Source organism: Bombina bombina, chromosome 4 (genome assembly GCF_027579735.1).
Source record: "Bombina bombina isolate aBomBom1 chromosome 4, aBomBom1.pri, whole genome shotgun sequence".
Lineage (NCBI taxonomy): Eukaryota > Metazoa > Chordata > Amphibia > Anura > Bombinatoridae > Bombina > Bombina bombina.
Window position 1 is genome coordinate 1,111,652,557 of NC_069502.1, and position 27,469 is coordinate 1,111,680,025.

Here is a 27,469-nt window from a genome sequence, read left to right on the forward strand (position 1 = left end):
TTCTAGTACTGTTGTGGCAGTTTTAGACATTCCTGATTCTTTGCCTGAACAATATCATTCTTTTTGTGATGTCTTTTCTAAAAAAGATGCTGAAGTATTACCTCCTCACCGGACCTTTGATTGTCCCATTGACTTATTACCAGGAGCACCTCTGCCTAAGGGTAAAACTTACCCACTTTCTCGTCAAGAAAATGTTTCACTTGAGGAATATATCAAGGATAATTTGGCCCGAGGTTTTATCCGTCCTTCTTCTTCTCCAGTAGGGGCAGGTTTTTTCTTTGTGGAAAAGAAAGATGGAGGTCTTCGTCCTTGCATTGATTATCGAGCTCTTAATCAAATTACAATCAAGAATTGTTATCCACTCCCTCTCATTCCCGAATTATTTGATCGTCTCCAGGGTGCTTCCATCTTTACCAAATTGGATCTTCGTGGGGCATACAGGGAGTGCAGAATTATTAGGCAAATGAGTATTTTGACCACATCATCCTCTTTATGCATGTTGTCTTACTCCAAGCTGTATAGGCTCGAAAGCCTACTACCAATTAAGCATATTAGGTGATGTGCATCTCTGTAATGAGAAGGGGTGTGGTCTAATGACATCAACACCCTATATCAGGTGTGCATAATTATTAGGCAACTTCCTTTCCTTTGGCAAAATGGGTCAAAAGAAGGACTTGACAGGCTCAGAAAAGTCAAAAATAGTGAGATATCTTGCAGAGGGATGCAGCACTCTTAAAATTGCAAAGCTTCTGAAGCGTGATCATCGAACAATCAAGCGTTTCATTCAAAATAGTCAACAGGGTCGCAAGAAGCATGTGGAAAAACCAAGGCACAAAATAACTGCCCATGAACTGAGAAAAGTCAAGCGTGCAGCTGCCAAGATGCCACTTGCCACCAGTGTGGCCATATTTCAGAGCTGCAACATCACTGGAGTGCCCAAAAGCACAAGGTGTGCAATACTCAGAGACATGGCCAAGGTAAGAAAGGCTTAAAGACGATCACCACTGAACAAGACACACAAGCTGAAACGTCAAGACTGGGCCAAGAAATATCTCAAGACTGATTTTTCTAAGGTTTTATGGACTGATGAAATGAGAGTGAGTCTTGATGGGCCAGATGGATGGGCCCGTGGCTGGATTGGTAAAGGGCAGAGAGCTCCAGTCCGACTCAGAAGCCAGCAAGGTGGAGGTGGAGTACTGGTTTGGGCTGGTATCATCAAAGATGAGCTTGTGGGGCCTTTTCGGGTTGAGGATAGAGTCAAGCTCAACTCCCAGTCCTACTGCCAGTTTCTGGAAGACACCTTCTTCAAGCAGTGGTACAGGAAGAAGTCTGCATCCTTCAAGAAAAACATGATTTTCATGCAGGACAATGCTCCATCACACGCGGCCAAGTACTCCACAGCGTGGCTGGCAAGAGAGGGTATAAAAGAAGAAAATCTAATGACATGGCCTCCTTGTTCACCTGATCTGAACCCCATTGAGAACCTGTGGTCCATCATCAAATGTGAGATTTACAAGGAGGGAAAACATTACACCTCTCTGAACAGTGTCTGGGAGGCTGTGGTTGCTGCTGCACGCAATGTTGATGGTGAACAGATCAAAACACTGATATAATCCATGGATGGCAGGCTTTTGAGTGTCCTTGCAAAGAAAGGTGGCTATATTGGTCACTGATTTGTTTTTGTTTTGTTTTTGAATGTCAGAAATGTATATTTGTGAATGTTGAGATGTTATATTGGTTTCACTGGTAAAAATAAATAATTGAAATGGGTATATATTTGTTTTTTGTTAAGTTGCCTAATAATTATGCACAGTAATAGTTACCTGCACACACAGATATCCCCCTAAAATAGCTAAAACTAAAAACAAACTAAAAACTACTTCCAAAAATATTCAGCTTTGATATTAATGAGTTTTTTGGGTTCATTGAGAACATGGTTGTTGTTTAATAATAAAATTAATCCTCAAAAATACAACTTGCCTAATAATTCTGCACTCCCTGTATAATTTGGTCAGAATTCGTAAAGGGGACGAGTGGAAAACTGCCTTCAACACTAGGTTTGGACACTAGGAATATTTAGTTATGCCTTTTGGGTTATGCAATGCCCCTGCAGTTTTTCAACATTTTGTTAATGAAATATTTAGAGACTATCTTAATCAATTCGTTATTATCTATCTTGATGATATTCTGATTTATTCCCGGACTGTACAGGATCACATTCATCATGTTACATTAGTACTCCAGAGATTACGTGAAAATTTTCTCTTTGCCAAGCTTGAAAAGTGTTCTTTTCATCAAGAATCTATTCCTTTCCTGGGTTACATTATTTCACCGTCTGGATTCAAGATGGATTCTGACAAACTGTCGGCTATTCTAGATTGGCCTAGACCTACCTCCTTAAAATCTCTTCAAAGGTTCCTGGGGTTTGCCAATTACTATCGTAAGTTCATAAAGGACTTTGCTAACATCTCGGCACCCCTTACTGCTCTTACTAAAAAGGGTCAGGATTGCAAGCATTGGTCTGATCAAGCCTTACAGGCATTTGAATCTCTAAAGTCTGCATTTACTTCGGCTCCCATTCTTTGCCATCCTGTTCCGACTCTCCAAATCATTCTTGAAGTGGATGCTTCTCTGATTGCTGCTGGGGCAGTACTTTCTCAGCGGAATCCTGTTTCTAGCAAGATCCTTCCTGTGGGATTTTTCTCCAAGAAGTTCAATACTTCCGAACTGAATTATGACGTTGGTAACAAAGAACTGTTAGCTATTAAAATGGCTTTGGAAGAATGGAGACATCTGCTGGAAGGCACTATTCAACCATTTCTTATACTCACAGACCATAAAAATCTTCTGTATCTTCATACTGCCAAACGCCTCAACTCACGTCAAGCCCGATGGGCTCTGTTCTTCTCCAGATTTAATTTTGTCCTCTCTTATATTCCTGGCTCTAAGAATACGAAAGCAGACGCTTTGTCTAGACAATTTCTGACTTCTGATTCTACATTTCTGGATTCTGAACCCATTCTCCGCCCTGCTAAAGTTCTGGCTCAGTTATCTATGTTTCCTTTACAAGCATTACAGTCTGCTCAAGCTTCTGTTCCTTCATCTTATAACATACCTCCTGGGATCTTGTTTGTACCTACTGAATTCCGCCTAAAACTTCTTTGTTGGGCTCATAATAATGTTCTGTCTGGACATCCTGGAGTGCGTAATACTTTGCGGAGACTCAAACAACATGTCTGGTGGCCTTCCATGAGCAAAGATGTAAAGGATTATGTTGCAGCTTGTCATTCCTGTACCTCAAATAAAGTCTTCATCTTTACCTCTTGGTCTCTTACAACCTCTGCCTGTTCCGTATTATCCCTGGTCTCATGTTTCCATGGACTTTATTACAGATCTTCCTAATTCTGCCGGAAACAAGACCATATGGGTGGTGGTAGATAGGTTTTCCAAAGCAGCTCTTTTTGTTCCATTAACTGGATTACCATCGGCCCAGAAACTCGCTGAATTGTTTACTCTCCATATCACCAGATTACATGGTTTTCCTTTGGACATCGTTTCTGATCGAGGATTTCAATTTGTCTCAAGATTTTGGAAATCCCTGTGCAAACAGTTTGGAGTTACCATATCTCTTTCTACTGCTCATCATCCTCAGTCCAACGGTCAAACTGAGCGGGTAAATCAATCTCTTGAGTCCTATCTCAGGCACTATGTTAATCATCAGCACTCCAATTGGTCTCAACTTCTTCCTTTAGCAGAACTGGCTTACAATTCCAGCTTCAACTCTTCTTTACAGACTTCTCCTTTCAAGGCAGCCTATGGATTTGAACCTAGAACTTTTCCTATGTCTTCGGGAGGTTCTGGAGTTCCTGGAGCAGATCGTACAGTGAGAAGTCTTTGTAAACACTGGAAGAAGATTCGGGAAATTCTTCTTCTCTCTACTCGAAAGTATAAACGATTTGCTGATCGCAGACGCCGGAAGGCACCCTCTTTTCGGACTGGAGACAAGGTTTGGATTTCCACCAGATTCATCCGACTCAAACAACCCTGTGCTACATTGGGCCCCAAATTCATCGGACCATTCAGGATTGTTTCCAAGGTATGTTCTACTGCCTACAGGGTGGCTTTACCAGACAACTTGAAGATTCACCCTGTCTTTCACGTATCTCTTCTTAAACCAGCAGTCTCTAACCGGTTTTCCACCAAATGTAGAGTTCCCTCTCCATTCCTTGTGGATGGTACTTCAGAATTTGAGATCAGTCAAATTCTTGATTCCAGATTAAGGGGTAACCGTCTATACTATTTGGTCCATTGGAAGGGATATCCCATCACTGAACGTTCTTGGGAACCTGCTTCTCATGTCCGTGCCTCTGCCTTGATCAAACAGTTTCACGCCCAGAATCCTTCAAAGCCTGTTCGTGTTCCCCGGAGGGGTCCTTGAGGTGGGGGCACTGTCGCGATCGATCAGCTGCTGATCGCTTTCTTCTGCCTCTGTCTCAGCGCGGTAGCGCTTTCTTGGTTGCTTAGCAACCCTGTTCCTGTCGGCACTTCTGATGACGTCAGGAGGCCTTCTTATTCCGGCGTCTCCTCTCATCGGTGCCTGTTTGTTTTCACTCGTTGGCTAAGTGAGTACAAGTTATACCTGTGTTATTCGGAACCTGTGCCTCCTTATTCTGAACCCTGAACCCCTACCTGCCTGATTATTCGTTGCTGGACACTGCTTACCTGACTACTCTATTGGTTAACCCCTTCCTGCCTGATTACTCGTTGCTGGACATTGCTTACCTGACTACTCTATTGGTTAATTCCTAACTGCCTGATTACACGTTGCTGGACATTGCTTGCTTGATTACTCTACTGGTTAACCCCTACCTGCCTGATTACACGTTACTGGATATTGCTTGCCTGACTATTCTATTGGTTAACCTTACCTGCCTGATTACACGTTGCTGAACATCGCTTGCCTGATTACTCTATTGATTAATCCTATCTACACGAAGTTTCTTCTCTTGACCCTGCTGTTCCATCTTCCAGTCTATTACTGTGAGTATATTATACTACAGCTGTCGCAGGGTCAGGTCCTGGTATATACTCACTGTGCTAGGGTGTTATTAACCTCATTCTAGCATTTGGGTCTAACTCTGGACTTTACCTATCCTGACACTGTCAATCACCCCAAACAAATGAGTTTGAGGTGTTTGAACTCAGCCACATCTGAGGTGGTAAAAAGGTTACTAATCAGTGGTTGATAGGGTCTGCTGCTTTTTTTTCTATTTAGTGGTATACCTATATATCCATCTGTCTGTCTGTCTGTCTGCCTATCTATCTATCTATCTAGAGTCAAAACTGGTCATCTCTATAATATTTTAATTAATTGTCTATTTTATAGCATATTTTACATAAAATAGCTTGTAGATATAGTGTCTCTGTCATATTTTTTATGGTATATATATATATATATATATATATATATATATATATATATATATATACAGTATATAAATATACATATATAAAAAAAATCACTGCTATAAATCAAATTTCAATTTTACGTGCTTAGAAGTATTATAAAATAAGCCATGCATGCACGTGACCACTTTTTGAGGGTATAGAAAAGGGGTAAAGTTAATAACACTAAATTGTTTAACAGCATTTCATATTTGTGCTAGATATGAAGTGCTTGTCTTTCCAATGTTAACCCTAAGTGCTTCTTATGCATACCTAAGATTTAAAAGTGATAAATAGCAATTGAATAATGGATATTATTTTCAAACTCAATGGTACTCAATTTGAACTGACCCTATAAGGATTCAAACCTGCCATCCAGAGGCTTAAATAGGTACTGAAGTCAGGCAACTACCAAACTGAGCCATGTCTTTTCATTACTATAAGTCTGCAACAATGTGAGTTTGTCTTCCATGTCTCTACACTTTTCTGTTCAAAAGGAATGTTGTATAACCAGGCGGCTCACCTTGTTAGAAATAAAATCTTTAGTGCTGTATTTCAGATTGCATTAACTGTATAAAAACATATGCAAAGCCTAGATAACAGTCTAACACGTTTCAGCATTACAGTCATAGTCATAAACTTTTTATAAATGTTTCTCAGCACCAGCAAACAGGTCTCAGCTCCTGTACATTGTAGGAGTTGGTGACAGCCAATATCATGTGATATAGATGTCACAGGCAGAAGACTGGCGGCAGATGCAGAAGTGCATGAGGGACATTGGACACAGTGTTTGTTACTGGTAATGGAGAACTATCTACGCTAAGATTGAAAGAGTAGAAATACAGACACACTCTGCTGAGCATTACAAGACTCTTATTGAGCAGTAACTGTTTATTGTCCCCCACTATATAGTCACAGTAGCGCAAAATGAACTATTAGGCACTGCCTTCTGCATTGAGTCCATTATTTCTCTATGGCATAGAGCAATTAGTTGATATGTTTTGCTAGATTTTTTTTACATTTTTCTGCCCTTTTCATAATATACATAAAAAGAAGTGATCAATTTGTTAATTAAGATCAGCAATTTCCTGTTGTATGAGAAAATAATATTCCACCTCTCAGCTATTGCAATGAACTAGAATCCTTTAAAATCTCTCCAGAGAAGGCTCAATTTAGAGGTCAAAGTTTACTGGTAATCATTATCCTTTTAGCGAGAAAATGTATATTAGAACAATGGGTCACTAAAAAAACTCCAACTATGACACAATTGAAGAACAAATTACAGAGACAGATGTGGATCGAACAATGGGACACTAAAGTAGACCCAATAAATAGAATTAAAGGTTTTTGAGTAAATGGCAGATATATATAAAGACGTTAGAAACTAGCGAGCAGAAAAAAATATTACTTCCATTTATTTATACTGAAACAATAATAGAGGGTAGGCTCAGAGGAGAGTGGCCCTGTTCGGAGAACAATATAGGCCAATAGGATGATGACGAGGGGAACTGAGAGGGGGGGTGGGAGAAGAGAGGATTTTTTTTTTTTTTTTCTTCTTTCTTTCACCCCCCCCCCCCCTTTTTATGTCTAATATGGCTAAGGAACCCTATGGATTACAATTATAATTAAAGTAATAAGTATAAAAAAAAATTATATATAAAGAGTTATAGCTATACGACTCACATAAGAGAAAAAAAAATGGAAGAAAAAGGGAGAAAAACCACAGAAAAACTGCAGAAAGCACGAAGTTGCTGTAAATAACAAATGAAATTGTAAAGTGCAAGTGGATTGTGTATAAGTTAAATCATTATTTTGGATGTAAAAGAACAGTGTGAAATGAACAATGTAATGTAATTCTGTGTATTAAAAAAAAAAAAAAAAAAATCTCTCCAGAGAAATATATAACAACACTATATGGCCGCTATTGAGTGAGTTAAAATACAGTTAGTAGATATATTGTACCCCAGATAAGCAATAAAATGCTGACTTGTTAGAAAACAATTACAGTATTCTCAGAGAATCTACATTCAAAAGTCAGTGAATATAAAACTCAAAAACATCAGTGAATTTCCAGTTTAAAATGGTATTTTGTTTATTAAACACCACAAGACACTTTAAGATGAAAGATAACTACCTAGCAGTTACTTGAAAGCCCATAGATTTTTACACATCAGCATATCAATATGTTGCTCTTTGATGCCTGGCTGCGGTAAAGGAAAATGGAATTAAGTAGCAATACTGCTGGGGATATTATTAGACCAGCAGATTTACTAAGACTTGAATTGTTACTGCATTCTTTCCAGTGTTTTACAAACTGCATGTTATTTTATTGAAAATGTTTTCTAAAGAATGAGAGAACAACGATTATTAGTGAACAAAATTAGAGACAGTGGAGAAGATGCTCTAAAAATTAGTGAATCTAATGAAGTTTGTCATAGATATTCTGATATAACAGAGTTTTTTGTTATTTGCTTTTTAACTGGTTAAAGGGAAACTAAACACAATTTTTTTCTTTCGTGATTCAGATAGTGCGGCAATTTTAACCCCTTAATGACAGAGGACGTACCAGGTACGTCATAGAAAAAACTTCCCTTAATGACAGTTGACGTACCTGGTACGTCCTCTGTTGTCTGAAGTGCTGGAAGCGATCATGATCGCTTCCAGCTGCTTACAAGGGATTGTAGTGATGCCTCAATATTGAGGCATCACTACAATCTCCCATTTTACATACCGATGCAGAAAGGGCCACTCTGTGGCCCCATCTGCATCGGCTATGTATGTTTACAAATTAGTTGGTTGGTGGGAGCTGCTTTTACGTAATAATCCCATAATGTTTGATTAAGTAACTGATCCTGCTTTCTTTGCCTTTGTAGCCGGTGCGGCGGTTGCGGCTGGGCGTGTGGGGGCGTATACAGCCCACTTAAAAAAAAAAGATTGATCTAGATGCAGTGGCATCTCTGTTCTTTAATAAGGGATCTGGGAGGGGAGGGATGAAGATTATTTAGGGGGGCCAGCTACACTACAGAAAACAAATATTTTATATTTAAAAAGTTGGGTACTGGCAGACAGCTGCCAGTACCCAAGATGGCGGCAAATAGACAGAGGGGGAGGGTTAGAAAGATGTATGGGGGAATCAGGGAGGTTGTGGGGTAAGGGGGGATCTATCACTGCAGACTGTATGCCAAAAAATAAAAAAAAATGGCGGTGACAATTGTGAGGTGGGGAGGGAAGAAAGATGTTTGAGGGGGGTCAGGGGGGGATCAGGGGGTGGGATGTGTCAGGTGGGAGGCTGATCTCTACACTAAAGCTAAAAATTAAAACCACAAGCTACCTAATTAACCCCTTAACTGCTGGGCATATTACAAGTGTGGTGCGCAGCAGTAGTTAACGGCCTTATTATTACCAAAAAGCAACACCAAAGCCATATATGTCTGCTATTTCTGAACAAAGGGGATCCCAGAGAAGCATTTACAACCATTTGTGCCATAATTGCACAAGCTGTTTGTAAATAATTTCAGTGAGAATCCTAAAATTGTGAAAAATTTAAGTTTTTTTTTTTATTTGATCGTATTTGGCGGTGAAATGGTGGCATGAAATATACCAAAATGGGCCTATATCAATAATTTGGGTTGTCTACTACACTACACTAAAGCTAAAATTAAACCTAAAATCTCCCTACAAGCTCCCTAATTAACCCCTTCACGGCTGGGCATAATACACGTGTGGTGTGCAGCGGCATTTAGCGGCCTTCTAATTACCAAAAAGCAACGCCAAATCCATATAGGTCTGCTATTTCTGAACAAAGGGGATCCCAGAGAAGTATTTACAACCATTTATGCCATAATTGCACAAGTTGTTTGTAAATAAATTCAGCGAGAAACCTAAAGTTTGTCAAAATAATTGTGAAAAAGTCAACAATTTTTTTTATTTGATCGCATTTGGCGGTGAAATGGTGGCATGAAATATACCAAAATGGGTCTAGATCAATGCTTTGGGATGTCTTCTAAATATAAATATATACATGTCAAGGGATATTCAGGTATTCCTGAAAGATATCAGTGTTCCAATGTAACTAGAACTAATTTTGAAAAAAAAGTGGTTTGGAAATAGCAAAGTGCTACTTGTATTTATGGCCCTATAACTTGCAAAAAAGCAAAGGACATGTAAACATTGGGTATTTCTAAACTCGGGACAAAATTTAGAAACTATTTAGAATGGGTGTATTTTGGTGGTTGTAGATGTGTAACAGATTTTGGGGGTAAAAGTTAGAAAAAGTGTGTTTTTTTTCAATTTTTTCCTCATATTTTATATTTTTTTATAGTAAATTATAAGATATGATGAAAATAATTGTATCTTTAGAAAGTCCATTTAATGGCGAGAAAAACGGTATATAATATGTGTGGGTAAAGTAAATGAGTAAGAAGAAAATTACAGCTAAACACAAACACTGCAGAAATGTAAAAATAGCCATTGTCATTAAGGGTAAGAAAATTGAAAAATGGTCCGGTCATTAAGGGGTTAAGCAACTTCTAACTTACTCCTATTTTCAATTTTTCTTTGTTTTCTTGCTATCTTTATTTAAAAAGCAGGAATATAAAGCTAAGGAGCCGGCCCATTTTCGGTTCATCACCCTGGATAGTGCTTGCTTATTGGTGGCTACATTTAGCCACCAATAAGCAAGCGTAACCCAGGTAATGAACCAAAAATGGGTTTGTAAGTTTTACATTCCTGCTTTTTAAATAAAGATAGCAAGAGAACAAAGAAAACTTTATAATAGGAGTAATTAGAAAGTTGCATAAAATTGTATGCTCTATCTGAATCAAGAAAGAAAAACATTTTGGTTTAGTATCCCTTTAAAGTCGTTCAGTAGCCACAACTAAAACATTTTAAAAAATTGGACTAAAAACTATTGATTAATCACTGTGCATGTGTGAAACGCGTAAGGGGTAAGGAGCCCTTCCATGTGTCGTGAAATGTTAATGAATTTATAATAAAGGATTGTTTTTTACTTTCTGCAAATCCGCTTCTTGTTTCTTTGTAAAAAATAATGTGCTGCACCTAAAAGCTTTATATCTCTTTCTGTATATTTTTATATAGATTGCCAAAAAATATACATTTTTAAAGAGTCATTAAAATTAAAAAATGTATTTTCCATAGCAGGTTTATTTATGCATAATAAAAAAAAAAATCCAATGCACTTCCATTGTTTATTTTGTTGATTTGCCTGTACTTTAACTCTGAATAATGCAGAATTCAGATGCTCCAACATGCTGCACAGTAATTGGTTAACATGTGTATGACCTCATTTATATCTCTCTCTAATTGGCCACAGCAAAAGACTTTAGAGGATTTTTGAGTGGCATGCCAGGGGCCTACAAAACAATACACATTTTACTAACAAAATGACAGGTATCAATGCGTTTAAAAAGTATTTAAAAACACAACAATTTTTTTAGGAAATTCAAAACATTATAAAATGATAGGAGTACTAACCTCATCCACATTTTCAAAGGCATTGATGACATCATATGGTAAACAGGACAACAGGTCAATCACAAACCAAGTCTTCAAGTAGTTCATGCGAATAAGCTTTGGGTCTGATATCACTTCCCCGGCAGGTCCAACAAAAGTGGTGTGAAAATTGAGAACAATGTCTACTAAAAAAATGACATCCACGATGCTGTCTACAACCAACCAGGCGACATTGTTCTGCTTGGTCTTGAAGGAAACATTGTAAGGTACCAGGATAGCAGTGTAAAACGTTAAAATTAAAATAACCCAATCCCAAGTAGTCTTGAAAACACAGTAATGTAAAATGATATGTGGTGGAGTCTTTGGGGCTTCTTGCTTATATTGTGGAAGAATTTCTGAGCCCAGCTGCAGGACCTGAAATAAATAAAAAAACACATCTGTTTTCTGTAATATTGACTGGCTGGTGATGTGGTATAGTAAACATTTACTTGCTAAGCCAACTAGTATCATATTCTGATATGTTATGCATATAAATAATATCTGTAAAATAATGTATCATAACCATTACCCAATGATTACTTGGAATTAAAGTGAATTAAAAGAGCAAAAAGAAAATGCTGTGTTAGAGCATTTTATTTTTGCACTGTTGCCTGCAAAGGAGTTAAATACATAGTTAAAGTCAGCTCCAGAACAGTAATGCACTAGTGGGACCTAACTGAATATATCTGGATAGCCAGTGACAATAATCATATGTGTGTAGATACCAATCACCAGCCAGATCCCAGTAGTGCATTGCTGCTCTGGAGCTGATTTTAACTATGGGTTTAACCCCACATTAAAGCATTGTTAGCCCATTTAAGCCCATAAAAAGCTCCAGTGAGAAATCCCATCAATTCCTATTTGAATGTAACAAGCTGGATTATTGAGATCTAGGGAATTTCATTGGCACAGTATAATAGCATACGAAAGAAAGATGTGCGTCACTGTACATTGTCTTGAAGTCTTGATGGATTTAATAAGATGTATACGTTTCTGTGGCATTGCGTGCAGATGTGTGTATAGACAAGCAAAAAAGCTTACCTCAAATTAAATAGTGATAATGCTTATTCTCCATGCATTAAATGGACAATAAACTCAAAATGTAATTCCCCTAAGGTGTGTAAGTATGCACAGTGAAAAACTGCAATGAATTTTCATTCCTTAGTTTGCCTGCTTTTTCTGTAATTTAAAGCTACAAACTTTATTTATTCCACTACCTCCAGAGAGTCTATAATGCATTCTGTGGAATACAGAACCCCGACCCTACTACATTCTGCACAGTAACAGCCGGATTTCTGAAAAAGCTCGTTCATATGTGCCCTTTATTGGCTAAAGCAAAGGAAATAAAATCTCAAGAGAATTTTCAATAGCTATGCTAATGGCCTGCATAACAATAGAAATTGTGTTGGTAATGTAATTACCATTATAAAAGATTTTAAAAATTGAATTTGTATGCACATCTTTACCAATGCAGTGAATAGTTTCTGATGCACATATAACAAATGCCATTAATGTCCCTTTAAGTGGATCATAATTAAGAGTCTAAAGATAACCTCAAAACAGTAAATGAATTAGCTCTGTACTTTGTTTCTTTATGATATAAAGGAAGGATAGAAAGACAAAGTCATGTAAAACATGAGCCTAATAAATGATTACACAGCTGCCAAGATGAGATAGGTGATCACTTGTGTTCCACTGCAGTAAATCTTGTGAATGGAATGCATCATGTTCTGTAAGTTTTGCTATAACTCTTCACATCTCATGAACGTCAGACTCTGGTAAACTCAAACTAATGGCACAGTAAAACCATGAGATTTTTATAGTAAAACCATGAGATTTCTATATAAAATGTTTATTTGTAGTAAAACAACTTTACAATATACTTATATAATTTATTTTGCCAACTTATCATGAAATATATTTCTTTAATAGGATTAATTAATTTCTTCAGAGCCCTGGTGATATCAGTGTTAAAAAAAATTATAATGTGGCTACATTATTTTAAAGAGTGCTCATGAGTAACACACCGTGAGCATGCTGTATTATATTGTTCTGTCGTTTAGAGTATTTTGTGCACACGCAACAGTCACTACGGCGTGCTCACAAAATACTTGTCACAAACATGCAGTTAGTCAGTTACATCATGCACATGCAATAGTTAAATCATGCATACGATGTAACTGTTACAAACATGGCCGTATTCTTCTTCCTGAGGTAGGGTCATATGAGCGTCTGGGTGACATTATCCGATTGGTTGTGCATCAGGGGACCTAACGGAGACACGGACCAATCAGATCATGCAATAACGGCCGAGGTCAGATACGCTCCAGAGAGTTCTGTTCTAATCAGAGCCTCGGGCGCCACATCCACCTTTGGTAACCTAACCATGGATCCCACTCCGCACAAAGTGCTTATAAAGGTTCTCGGACAGACCGGACTGTTATATGACGGACATTTGTCTGTCAGATTATTGTCTGTCTCACACGCATTCTGTCCAAGCACCTTTAAAAGCAAGTTGTGGTATCAGGAACTGGGAAGTAAGTGCTGATTGGTGGCTGCACATATATGCCTCTTATAATTGGCTTACTTATGTGTTCAACTAGATCCCAGTGGTGCATTGCTGCTCCTTCAAGAAAGGATACCAAGATAATAAAGTAAAATTGATAATACAAGTAAATTGGAAAGTTGTTTACAAATGTATGCTCTATCTGAATCATAAAAGACAAATTTTGTGTTTCTTGTCGCTTTAAGTTCATAACAACTGCAAAATAATGCACTTTATAAATAATTATCATGGCTAGCCTTGTCAGCTGCAGACGCAAGCACAGATTGGCTCTTTCAAATAAGGCAAGTGGTGGGTGGAGTTTGGCTACTAGAAAACAATTGCAACAAGATGTTAATTTGTATTAAATATACTAAAACATGGCTGCTATGCTACTCTCTAGTGAATTTAATAACAAGTGATAAAAAATTACTACCAAAGGGGGCGCCAGAACCACTATCACAATATACTCAATCAATAAACAGTGTCCACATCCATAGGCTATAAAAAAAGTTTTGTATTTTTAATCCACGGTAGGAGGCTGTTTCTCTGAAACTCACTCCATCCCACAATACATTCTGCAATACAAAACATAGAAGGTGCCTCTTTGTGCAGATCAAACGGTGACTTCAAACATCATATATTCAGTGCAGCAATCAGTATACTCACAAATGGAGCACACTCACTTGTACCTTTAGAGGCATGCTGGGAAATCACAGCGTCACAGCTCACTGATACATTGGTATGAGGAAAAAGTCCAATCCCTCCTCCTTTGACCATAAAATACAAGCCAATGCCTTGATTCCAAGTGTATATAGCATAGTTTATTAAAAACAATTCAAAGAGTTTAAAACGAGAGGTATTGCTACATTCCGTTCTATAATGCAGCAATGCAACACATTTCTCAGTCGTTAGGCTGTTTTCATCATGCATCAGATATGAGTATACTGATTGCTGCACAGAACATATACATTTGAAGTCACTGTTTTATCTGCACAAAGAGGGGCCTTCAATGTTTTTATATTCCAAAATATGCTATTCTCTAACAAGACAACAGAAATAATTTGGAATTACAAGATGTTTAGTGTGTCCTTAACACAAATTTTGTGTACAGCAAACATATATTTGGATGGTGTTTTTGGATGGTGTTTGTCCATGGAGATCCATGGAATGATCTGATACAAGATAAAGATCCTTACCACCATAAAGAAAAGAAAAGAGTCCAGGAGTTTCCATTACTGTTCGTCAAATGACACCCAGCTGAAACATCTTAACAAGAGAGTCCAGGATTTCCATTAAAGGCATACTGCGGGAAGTGCAAGATTTCTCATTTAAAAGAAAAGAAAAGTCTTTCCTCTCGACAAGAGTCCAAGAACCATCTGTAAACCCCCAAAAAAGCTGACACCTTACCTCATAGGATTGAGGTACTTTCTGGTAAGCACATCTTACTTACCTTAGAAGGAAGGAAAAAAAACTGTTGAAGCATAAGAAATAACTTGAGCTCAAAACCTATTTGATGGACATATGTACTTTATTTCTATGACATATCAACCAGCAATATATTGATATTGATATTGTTATCACTTCAACATATAGACCGATAGTAATCAGCTGTGCGCCACTATCTGATTTTCTCTTTCTATTATTTATTACTTACAGTGACAAGGGTACACTGCATCATAGGCAGCACGCGTACACTTAACAGTGACCCATACAGAATTCAAACTAAAAATTAAGAAGTGTTATAGTTTTTTAGCGCTGGTGCCCCCTCTTGATTCTAAAAAATATATAAATATATATAAATATAAATATATATATATATATATATATATACAACACACAGAGAAAGTCCAGCACTCACTTACAAGCACTCAGCTAAGATTAAAAGCAAAAATGGAAGGGTTAGCTACTGCATTCGGCCAAATGGGACAAACCCAGGTACCTCGTCAAGGTCCCTTTCAAAACCTGGGTCCCTTAAACAGCCACATAGTGCAAGCTCTCAATCCAACAAACTAGGAACAAGTGAAGGGTGCACAGGCTTATGTAATCACCCTAGACATATACAAAACATGGAAGGGGACTGCACTCTCAGACTGGACTGGGCGCACATCCAATGACCCTGCAACATGCTTAACCCTGGGTGCTCACTGGCACTCACAGGAAGCTGTGCTGTCCCCAGAGTCACAGGCAGTCAACCTCAGACAGGCCTGGGTACAAGGCCCATAGGGAAAATTACAAAAAAATTAATACAACACACAGAGAAAGTGCAGCACTCACTTACAAGCACTCAGCTAAGATTAAAAGCAAAAATGTAAGGGTTAGTTACCGCATCTGGCCAAATAGGACAAGTCCAGGTACCTTGTCAAGGTCCCTTCCAAAACATGGGTCCCTAAAACAGGCACATAACGTAGCTCTCAATCCAACAAACTGGAAACAAGTGAAGGGTGCACAGGCTTATGTAATCACCCTAGACATATACAAAACACGGAAGGGGACTGCACTCTCAGTCTGGACTGGGTACACATCCCATGACCTTGCAACATGCTCAGCCCTGGGTGCTCACCGGCACTGACAGGAAGCTGTGCTGTCTCCAGAGTCACAGGCAGTTAACCCCAGACAGGCCTGGGTGCAAGGCCCATAGGGAAAATTGCAAAAAAAAAAATAATACAACACACAGAGAAAGTCCAGCACTCACTTACAAGCACTCAGCTAAGATTAAAAGCAAAAATGTAAGGGTTAGTTACCGCATCTGGCAAAATGATACAAGCCAAGGTACCACGTCAAGGTCCCTTCCAAAACCTGGGTCCCTAAAACAGCCACATAATGCAAGCTCTCAATCCAACAAACTGGGAACAAGTGGTTTCCCTATGGGCCTTGCACCCAGGCCTGTCTGGGGTTAACCGCCTGTGACTCTGGGCACAGCACAGCTTCCTGTGAGTGTCAGTGAGCACCCAGGGCAGAGCATGTTGCAGGGTCATGGGATATATACAAAGTTCAGTCTGAGAGTGCAGTCTCCTTCTGTGTTTATTATATGTATAGGTTGATTACATAATCCTGTGCACCCTTCACATGTTCCCAGTTTGTTGGATTGAGAGCTTGCATTATGTGGCTATTTTGGGGACCCAGGTTTTGGAAGGTACCGTAATTAGGTACCTGGGCTTGTCCCATTTGGCCAGATGCAGTAACTAACCCTTACATTTTTGCTATTAATCTTTCTCTATGTTGTATTATTTTTTTATTTTTTTCCCTATGGGCCTTGCACCCAGGCCTGTCTGGGGTTAACTGCCTGTGACTCTGGGGACAGCATAGCTTCCTGTGAGTGCCAGTGAGCACCCAGGGCTGAGCTTGTTGCAGGGTCATGGGATGTGTACCCAGTCCAGTCTGAGAGTGCAGTCCCCTTCCGTGTTTTGTATATGTCTAGGGTGATTACATAATCCTGTGCACCCTTCACTTGTTCCCAGTTTGTTGGATTGAGAGCTTGCATTATGTGTCTGTTTTAGGGACCCAGGTTTTGGAAGGGAGTGCTTTTAATCTTAGCTGAGTGCTTGTAAGTGAGTGCTGGACCTTCTCTGTGTGTTGTATTTTTTTTTGTAATTTTCCCTATGGGCCTTGCACCCAGACCTGTCTGGGGTTAACTACCTGTGACTCTGGGGACAGCACAGCTTCCTGTGAGTGCCGGTGAGCACCCAGGGCTGAGCATGTTGCAAGGTCATAGGATGTGTACCCAGTCCAGTCTGAGAGTGCAGTCCCCTTCCGTGTTTTGTATATGTCTAGGGTGCTTACATAAGCCTGTGTTCTTCTTCCATGGGGGCAAATTGAACAGAGTAAGTGCTCTGGAACTGGATATACTACAAAATATAAGTGACATTTACCCAAGTAGTGCTGCATGGTAGAAGCTGTAGTCCACAATAGACAAGTAAGGTAATCATTGTCAAAAATTAATAAAAAGGGACATTTAGCCAAACAGTGCATAATGGGAGTCTACACTGGACAATGCATGCTTGTCTTTATATTTATCTTGTGAGTGCCTGTATAGAACATCAACTTGGTACCTCTTAGAACCCTAAATAAATTGATGGGGCCAAATTAATAAATTTACCTAATAACATGGGAGGGCCAGATTAAACTATGTATGGCCCCAGGGCCGGTACATTGAGACCACTGCTTAAAGGTTAGTAGTAATAGTATTAATAGCCATAACAGAATTGCTAATTTTCATCCAAGGTGCAGATAATTAGTTTTGGCCAATAAATAGCAATACAGTAAGAAAATAACAGATACAACAAGTGCCTAGGTCAAGAGACTATCCAGTATTTATGCCCACAAATTACATATAGTAAGTAAGGTCCCTACATCCAAATCCTCCAATTATTTCCTAGTGGTTACAGGTTTTTTTTCCCCCTTCATTTAAACAATGCTAAATAATGCATTTTTTATTATCATGGTATGATTACTGGCATGATTTTACCTTGCCAAGTGTGCTCCATATCTAGGCTGACCATATTGCCGCTTTAAAAAGGGACACATATGAAAAATACATATGTCAGGAATGTTTTCAGGGCTGTTTAAAGAAATGGTTTTGTATAAGAACCCTCACATATGTATTTTTCATATGTGTTCCTTCTTAAAGCGGCAATATGGTCAGCCTATCCATATCATTGCACTAGAGATCACTCTTGCTTTATCTAAGAAGACTATACATATAGAGATATTAATACAGATTTTAATAAAGACAGGCTGTGTGGAGTCCAGCAAGTACTAACAATTTAAATGATTGAGGTAATCTTGCAGCAGAATACTTTGGCCTACATCAACTAGGCCTGTGCCTAGGGCAGTAAATTTAAGGAGAGGGCAGACAATTATGAAAATTAGGTCTTTGGAATGACACCTTCATTCTATGCTCTCCATATGTTATATTTATTTATTTTCATTTCATTACAAAACTGCAACCCCTGGTTGTCTAGCAGGGCTGCATGACCTCTGGCTGTGTAAAAAATATAAGACTAATATTATAGTGGGTAAGGAAGCAGATTTACCTGTGCCTAGGGCATCATACAAACTAAATCCACCAATGTGCAATGAGAGTGCTTGCAGAGAAAAAAACTGCATAGCTTATTGGTATACTGTATGTACAGGTTTCATAAATTATTGCCTATATATCTTTAATATTACAATTTATTTATTTTCAAATTTCATATTCCTGTGTGTCGATAACATTTGCAATGAACGGAGAGTGTTAGAATATTGCTGCTATGTTCTAATTTTGGTCTTGTTATAAATATCTAGTCCCATTTAAGTGTAAGCTCTTTAGTTTAGAGTGATAGCTGCGGTTATCTCTCACTAATGACCATGAAAGACAAAATTCAATAATAAGCAGATAAGAAAACCACTTTGGCGAGTGTGCTCCAGGGAATTAATACATTGAACCCATTCAATATTTTTGTTCCGCTAAATAAAGCATAAAGTGGTGACTTAATGACTAGCTTGCTGCATATTCATTTGCATGCTGTATTAAATAATATAATATATATTATGGGGAGGCATCAAAAGAGAAATTAAAAAACAGGTCATATGTGTTTTATTGCTTTAAACTTACGTAAAATAAAAAATAGAAAAGGCTGAGAGAAGTTATACTATCAGTACAGGTGGGTATTAAATGCATTAAATGGGGCATTAAACACTAGATACAATGTATAAGCATAGTACTGACATTATTTCCTGCCTTCCTCTAGTCATGGGTTCTGCCATGTTGAAACTTAGCTATCAATACATTCCACTGCTGACCTGTTTGCACATGAGCAGTAACTCTCGTTCAGATACCTGCAGTGTAACATAGGTTCCAAAATAGTGGTGTTCATAATTAAAGGGAAGTGTATGAAATGTATTTTGTCTTTAATGTCTCTTTAAGGCACAGATGCACTTACTATTAGCTTCAAAATCAAAATAGATTGGGCTCCATTTATCAAGCTGCTATAGCAGCTTTGGAGTCCCAGTGTTTCAGGCTTGCAACACTTCAGGTGGAAGATAGCAATCATCTATCAGCTAATTGAGCGAGCTTGGCTTCGAGCAAGCAGGGGGTAGCATTGCTCAATTTTGCTGCCCACTCGTCGCAAAGCTGGGCAGACGAGGATCATGACAAAAAACGAGCAGTTTTTTTTAGCGTTTTCTGTCCCTTTAATATATAGTCTCCTGCGGCAGTGAAGCAGTTAAGTTGCACTAAATTGGAAATTCTCTTCAATCTGTATGCTCTTTATGACTAGTGAAACTTTAATTTTGACTTCCATCTCCCTTTAATAAATTAATATTTGGGGATTTTTAAGAGTAGGAAGGCACCATACAATAAAACTACCAATAAAATGTGCTGCCCCCCAAATCTTAGATCAAAATATGTCCCTGGGCCACAATCCACAACTGCTATGGGAAGCCAGGGGTTACAGTGATAAAGCACATTGGTGATGCTATATCAAGGTGCCTTTCTTCTTCAGTTCAAAACCATGTCTAGAACTCTTACAATCAGTAACATTCTAACAATACTCTGTAAAGAATTTTGACTCAACACTGATAATGCAAAAATATATATAAATGTATAAAACAAACATAATGACTTTCACTTCACAGCTAATCCTGCAGAATGTATAGTAAGGCTTTTGTCCAGATACATAGTGAATCAAGCTGCATTGCAATAATGATAAACAGTGATTGTGGAAAGCAAAGGCTCAGAACCCCTGGTAGATGGATAAACTGAAGCTTCCCAAGCAAACACTCGCAATAGAGGTTTGCAGCTATTTAAAAAATGCAGAAAGAAACTGAGATTGACATAATCTGGTCCTCAGAGGCCCAAACACATGTCATTTGCAGGGCATTTGTACAAAGGAGAGGTTCTTTACAATACTGTACAAGTGCTAGCATAGCATACTTCAACACAGATGACATGTACACAATGGGCCAGATTACAAGTGGTGTGCTATTTTTTTCTGCTCAATCGCAAACTGCGCTGAAAGTAAAAAAATTGCTAGCGTGAGCATTACAAGCTGAAAGAAAAAAGGCAGCGCATGAGCAAAAGACTCAGGTGTGCTAACTTCAGGACTTTACATTGCTATGTTCTCCACATAGAAGGCATTTTTATTTTTATTTTTAAACAGATATATATATATACATACATACATACATACATACAGTATATATTTATATATACATACATACATACAGTATATATTTATATATACATACATACATACATACAGTATATATTTATATATATACATACATACATACAGTATATATTTATATATACATACATACATACAGTATATATTTATATATACATACATACATACATACAGTATATATTTATATATACATACATACATACAGTATATATTTATATATACATACATACATACATACATACATACAGTATATATTTATATATACATACATACAGTATATATTTATATATATATACATACATACATACAGTATATATTTATATATACATGCATACATACATACATACAGTATATATGTATATATACATACATACATACATACAGTATATATTTATATATACATACATACATACAGTATATATTTATATATATATACATACATACATACAGTATATATTTATATATACATACATACATACATACAGTATATATTTATATATACATACATACATACAGTATATATTTATATATACATACATACATACATACAGTATATATTTATATATACATACATACAGTATATATTTATATATATACATACATACATACAGTATATATTTATATATACATACATACATACATACAGTATATATTTATATATACATACATACAGTATATATTTATATATATATATATATATATATATATATATATATATATACATACAGTTGTAGGCAAAAGTTTAGGCACCCCAAGTAATTTCCATGATTTTCATTTATAAATAATTGGGTGTTTAGATCAGCAATTTCATTTTGATCTATCAAATAACTGAAGGGCACAGTAATATTTCAGTAGTGAAATTACGTTTATTGGATTAACAGAAAATGTGCAATATGCATACAAACGAAATTAGACAGGCGCATAAATTTGGACACCCTTGTTAGTTTTTGATTTGAATACCTGTAACTACCTAGCACTGATTAATTGGAACACACAATTGGTTTGGTGAGCCCATTAAGCCTTGAACTTCATAGACAGGTGCATCCAGTCATGAGAAAAGGTATTTAAGGTGGCCAGTTGCAAGTTGTTGTTCTCTTTGACTCTGGCAACATGGGGGCCTCAAAACAACTCTCAAATGACCTGAAAACAAAGATTGTTCAACATTATGGTTTAGGGGAAGGCTACAAAAAGCTACCGCAGAGATTTAAGCTGTCAGTGTCCACTGTGAGGAACATAGTGAGGAAATGGAAGACCACAGGCACAGTTCTTGTTAAGGCCTGAAGTGTCAGGCCAAGTAAAATATCAGAAAGGCAAAAGCAAAGGATGGTGAGAATGGTCAAAAACAGCCCACAGACCACCTCCAAAGACCTACGACATCATCTTGCTGCAGATGGTGTCACTGTGCATCGTTCAACAATTCAGTGCACTTTGCACAAGGAAAAGCTGTATGGGAGAGTGATGTGGAAGAAGCCTTTTCTGCACACACGATACAAACAGTCACTTGAGGTATGCAAACGCACATTTGGACAAGCCAGCTTCATTTTGGAAGAAGGTGCTATGGACTGATGAAACAAAGATTGAGTTATTTGGTCATAACAAGGGGCGTTATGCATGGCGGCAAAAGAACACAGCATTCCAAGACAAACACTTCCTACCCACAGTAAAATTTGGTGGATGTTCCATCATGTAAATTGTCAGGGGTGCCTAAACTTTTGCATACGATTGTATATATATATATATATATATATAAAATACAAGAAAAAATCACTGCAAACACGGTAATCTTGCATCAAAGTTGAAGGGTTTATTTCATCCACTTAGACATGAGCAGACAAACACCTGACATGTTTCGCATGGGTACTCCCACGCTTCAATAAAACATGTTAAGGGGACAGTCTACTATTGTTAAAAAAATAGATAATGCATTTGCCACCTATTCTCCAACTTTCCAGAGCCAACATTGCTATATTAATATACTTTAACACCTAAGTGTGCCTGTTTTTAATCCCCAGCAATCATAAAGGAAACAAATATATTAATATAACAGTGTTGGTTATGCAAAACTAGGAAATAGGTAATAAAGGGATCATCTATCTTTTTTTAAATGAACAATTTTCAAGTAGACTGTCCCTTTAACCCTTAAAGCCAAATGGACATAGGTACTACTTCACAGAGTAATTTGCACATGCTGTGGCCCCGCTGTCAGCTTTGACAGCAGAAACTGCAGCCAGGGGCAGAAGGCATCTGCCTTTATATGGTAAGGAAGAACTGATCATTCTTCCTTTACCATATGAAGGCAAATCTTCAATACAGACAGTGAAATTAAAAATTAACCATTTTTGTTTAAATGGAGTGATAACAAAATTGCTAAAAAAATCTCCAGTACTTTTTTCTCTGAAATTCCGGGTACTTAAGGGGATTAATCATGAATAAAAATGATATTGTATGTTTAAAGGTATTGACTGGGAAGGTCTCAAAAGTATATATATATATATATATATATATATATATATTTGTAGCAAAGATATGCACTCTCACTCCAATGCAACTTCCAGTCTGAGGAAGGGGATATATTATCCTCGAAACGTCACATGTTTTACAAGTAAAATTGATCACTAAAAATCCCAGTGAGTGCAAGTTTTTTTATCTATCTATATGTATATGTATATATATATATATGTATATATATATATATATGTGTGTGTGTGTGTGTGTGTGTGTGTGTTTTATATCTGTATATTTTTTATGTATATGTCCACAAACATATTTACAGATAAATAGACAAGCATACACATATATAGACATGTATACATACACATATTTATACATATATGTATATATATATATATTTAATATATATATATTTATATACATACACACACACACATTAAAGCCCTTCCCAGTCATATACTTTGCTATATACATTATCCCTTTTTGACCCTTTTAAAAAAATATATATATATATATTATAAAGTGTATATATGTGTAATACTATATTTTATATGTTTTGGATGTGTTATGAGAAATATTTTTTTTAATCCTTACACTTTACTTCAGGTCTAAAGCCATGGTAAATATTCTAGCGCAGTTTCGGATTTCGCTCGAGCGCAATTTATAATTTTCAACTTGTAGTATGAGCGCTATTTAACGTGGTTGCAATCTCCATTGAAAGTATAGGTTGCACTACAACAATATTAGTCACAATAACCATTCTCTGGTAAATCAGTTTTTCCATGGACTTGTAATATCAAGTCGTGTGTTAATCTTAGTGCTGCATTGTGTATCGTGCCCCATGCTTTCATTAGTGCACCACTTGTAATATGGTCCATTATGTTTATAACATCTAAATTATATAAGAGTAATCTTTTAGATAGATAGCTAAACAGACAGAAAGATAGATTGACAGATAGATACATTTATTATTTGGCATTTGTTTTAAAAACAAATGCCAAATATGGCCGCAGGAAGAAGTATTCAATTATTTTTGGCACCAAATTTGTTAGTGGTAATGTGCAACACACAACAATCTGTGCAATTGCAGATCTTTGTGTGTTGCTTTTTGACACTAAAAAAAACAGCACTTAAAATAGCCAAATGGCATTGCCTGTTGCCACATTTGACATTTGTTTACAAAACAAATTTATAGCTCATGCCTAATAGATAGACGGACAGACAGAAATATTAATTCATAGATTAAAGTAAATGGAACCCACTTATAGATTTTTCTGTTCTTTAATGAATTACCTCCATTACAATAAAAAGCGGTGAAGCTAGAAAGCCCACTCTGTTAATTTTGTTCTGTTTTTAACTGCAACTAAGGATTCTGGGTAAGTACATGTAAATAAGCTTCACAATGCCTCATGTTTAACCACAAACACTTTATGTATGTATTCCCAAATACAATTTTTGTAAGTAACCTACTTTTCCCCAAATGCAGCAGATCAATATCTCATTTATGCAACTGGCAGCGTTTTGAAGAAAACTTACAGAATATGATTTTTGCATCTCTAGGGAAGTTAGGACAAGTATCATCATTTTTGCACAAAAGTAAAGAGATGTTTAAAGGGACAGTTCACCCAAAAATGGTCTCCCCTTTAAATTTTTCCCAATGATTCATTTTTCCTGCTGGAGTGTTTTAAATGGTTTGCAAGTAGCTCCTTTACCCATAATTTGGCATTTGAAATACAGTAGCTGATTTAGCCTGTGGTTTCCCAACCTATACTGAAAGTTTCTATACTGGAGTCTCAGCTATTAAATAGCCTAAGTAAACACAGCCAGTAGAAGAAATTACACTCCCAGTGGGGAGCAGGATAGTTAAGTAATAAAATGATAATTTTCCATTGTTCTCTCTAACAGGCCCATTTATCAAAGGGCTTGCGGACCTGATCCGACACTGCGGATCAGGTCCGCAAGACCTCGCTAAATGCGGAGAGCAATACGCTCTCCGCATTTAACATTGCACCAGCAGCTCACAAGAGCTGCTGGTGCAACGCCGCCCCCTGCTGACTCGCGGCCAATCGGCCGCCAGCAGGGAGCTGTCAATCAACCCGATCGTATTCGATCGGGTTGATGTCCGGCGATTCCTGTCCGCCTGTTCAGAGCAGGCGGACAGGGTTATGGAGCAGCGGTCTTTAGACCGCTGCTTCATAACTTGTGTTTCTGGCGAGTCTGAAGACTCGCCAGAAACACGGCCCTTCAAGCTCCGTATGGAGCTTGATAAATGGGCCTGTAGGTATTGAGCTTTGGTTTTCTAGACAAACATAAGATAAACAAGCAAGTGTGTGTACACAAAGTGATAACATAATGAGATCTGATATTACCTGAAGCTCAACCCATTGCAATAGGCTGTGGCTTAAAAGCACAAAACCAGCTACTTCATATACACAAATAAACCGAAAAATGCAATTTCTCCTACATTTTATACTCTGCAGCTGGTATAACAAGTCATTGAAAATACATTCATATAAAATCAATTTTACAGTGTACTGTCCCTTTAAAGGAACAGTCTTCACCAGTTTTTATTGTTTAAAAATATAGATAATCCCTTTATTACATATTACCCAGTTTTCCATAACCAACATTGTTATGTTAATATACTTTTTACCTCTGTGATTACCTTGTATCTAAGCCTCTGCAAAATGCCCCCTTATTTCAGTTCTTTTTACAGACTTGTACTTTAGCCAATCTGTGCTGACTCCTAGGTAACTCCACGTGCGTGATCACCATGTTATCTATATGACACACATGAACTAACACCCTCTAGTGGTAAAAAAAAACTGTCAAAATGCATTCAGATAAGAGGCAGCCTTCAATGTCTAAAAAAATCAGCACATGAACCTCCTAGGTTTAGCTTTCAACTAAGAATACCAAATGAACAAAGCAAATTTGGTTATAAAACAAATTGGAAAGTTGTTTTAAATTATATTTCCTATCTGAATCATGAAAGTTTATTTTGTACAAGACTGACCCTTTAATATATATTTTTTTGAGGATCAACAGCATGAAATGGTTTCCAGCTACTGCATGGCTAGTGCTTAAACCAGCTACAAAGTAGATTACAGTGATTTAAAAATCACATAGAAACTCTGCATTAACAGTAACCTACCTTATTATTGGCTTATATAAAAGTAATAAAGAAGTCATTCCAAGGATATGTCACTTTACGTACACTAAATGATCTCTCACACAGGTAGCCAGAGTCTTTGTTTGTTTAGCTGGAGATTTTTTGCCATCTGTATCAGTCTTCCCAAAGGGGGTATTAAAGCCATTAAAACAATTCAATTCATTGATTGAAATGATGTAATTCAGTTATTTACACAATGATAATGCAGTCTTACGTTAACTACAAATTACTCTGCAGAGCTGCTTTGTAACACAAATCGTTTTGAAGCCAGTGTTTACATTTGGCATTTTCCATAAACCATTTAATGGTAAAAAAATATAATATTACTATATATATCATCAGGGTGCAGATTTTTTTTTTTTTTTTTTAAAGAATAGCACTTTTGTGTTTAGTTTTTCATTTGCAGAGCTAGTAAGCAATTATTACCTGAGCCAAAAACGCATTCCTATATGTAAAAGATAAATGTTACAAACCTGCATTTAAGCACACACAAAAAGCAACATTGGATCTAAGGAATGACCTAGATTTTATAAATCCCAATAATAAAACTAATAATTTGCAACATTCCAACTTGAAAATTAATAAAGATTTGTACCTGCTCTTGTTCACATCTGCACATTGGGAGTCATTGTCCAATATAATCAATGAAGCAACATTTATCTTGGTGCATAGAAGTATTTCTACTGTAAAGGATACTGCATTACAAAAGTATCTACATAGAAGCAACATTCTGGTCTAAGTTTAAATGCACATAGAGGAATTACATCTTTGAATAGAAAAATATTTGAAGCACACATGTATAGGCAAAAATGCTTCTAGTAAAAGTTATCACTATTTTAGTGTTAGCATTTTTCTCTGCTTGTGCACGTGAACCATAGCTAGATATTCTCAGTGCACCAGCATTTTAAATACTACAGCTGCTTGTATCATGTCAACAATTAACAAATTGAGTCATTACAAGATGGTAAAAGCATCTTAGGCTCTCTGGGCAAGGGCTGTGTTTAAAATGCTGGTGCACGGTGCATACTTAAATACACTTTTGAAACAGCTATAGATTTTATTTGAAGCATTTTTACTGATACAAGTATATTACAAAAATGCTTCTATTCAAAACTGAAATGCATCCATGTTGATTTTAATTTTGGATGTAATGTCCTTTTAAGATGAAAAAAGCTCCCT

General features: G+C 37.1%; 1 protein-coding gene across 1 annotated transcript in view; it reads right to left on the minus strand.

Annotated features, from left to right (window-relative positions):
• The window catches only part of KCNH1 (potassium voltage-gated channel subfamily H member 1), an 867,393-nt gene that overhangs the window by 723,489 nt on the left and 116,435 nt on the right, over window positions 1-27,469 (minus strand). The window contains exon 6 of the mRNA XM_053712386.1: window positions 10,939-11,331. Coding sequence (XP_053568361.1) covers window positions 10,939-11,331 — 393 coding nt within the window. The remainder of the gene's footprint in view (window positions 1-10,938; window positions 11,332-27,469) is intronic.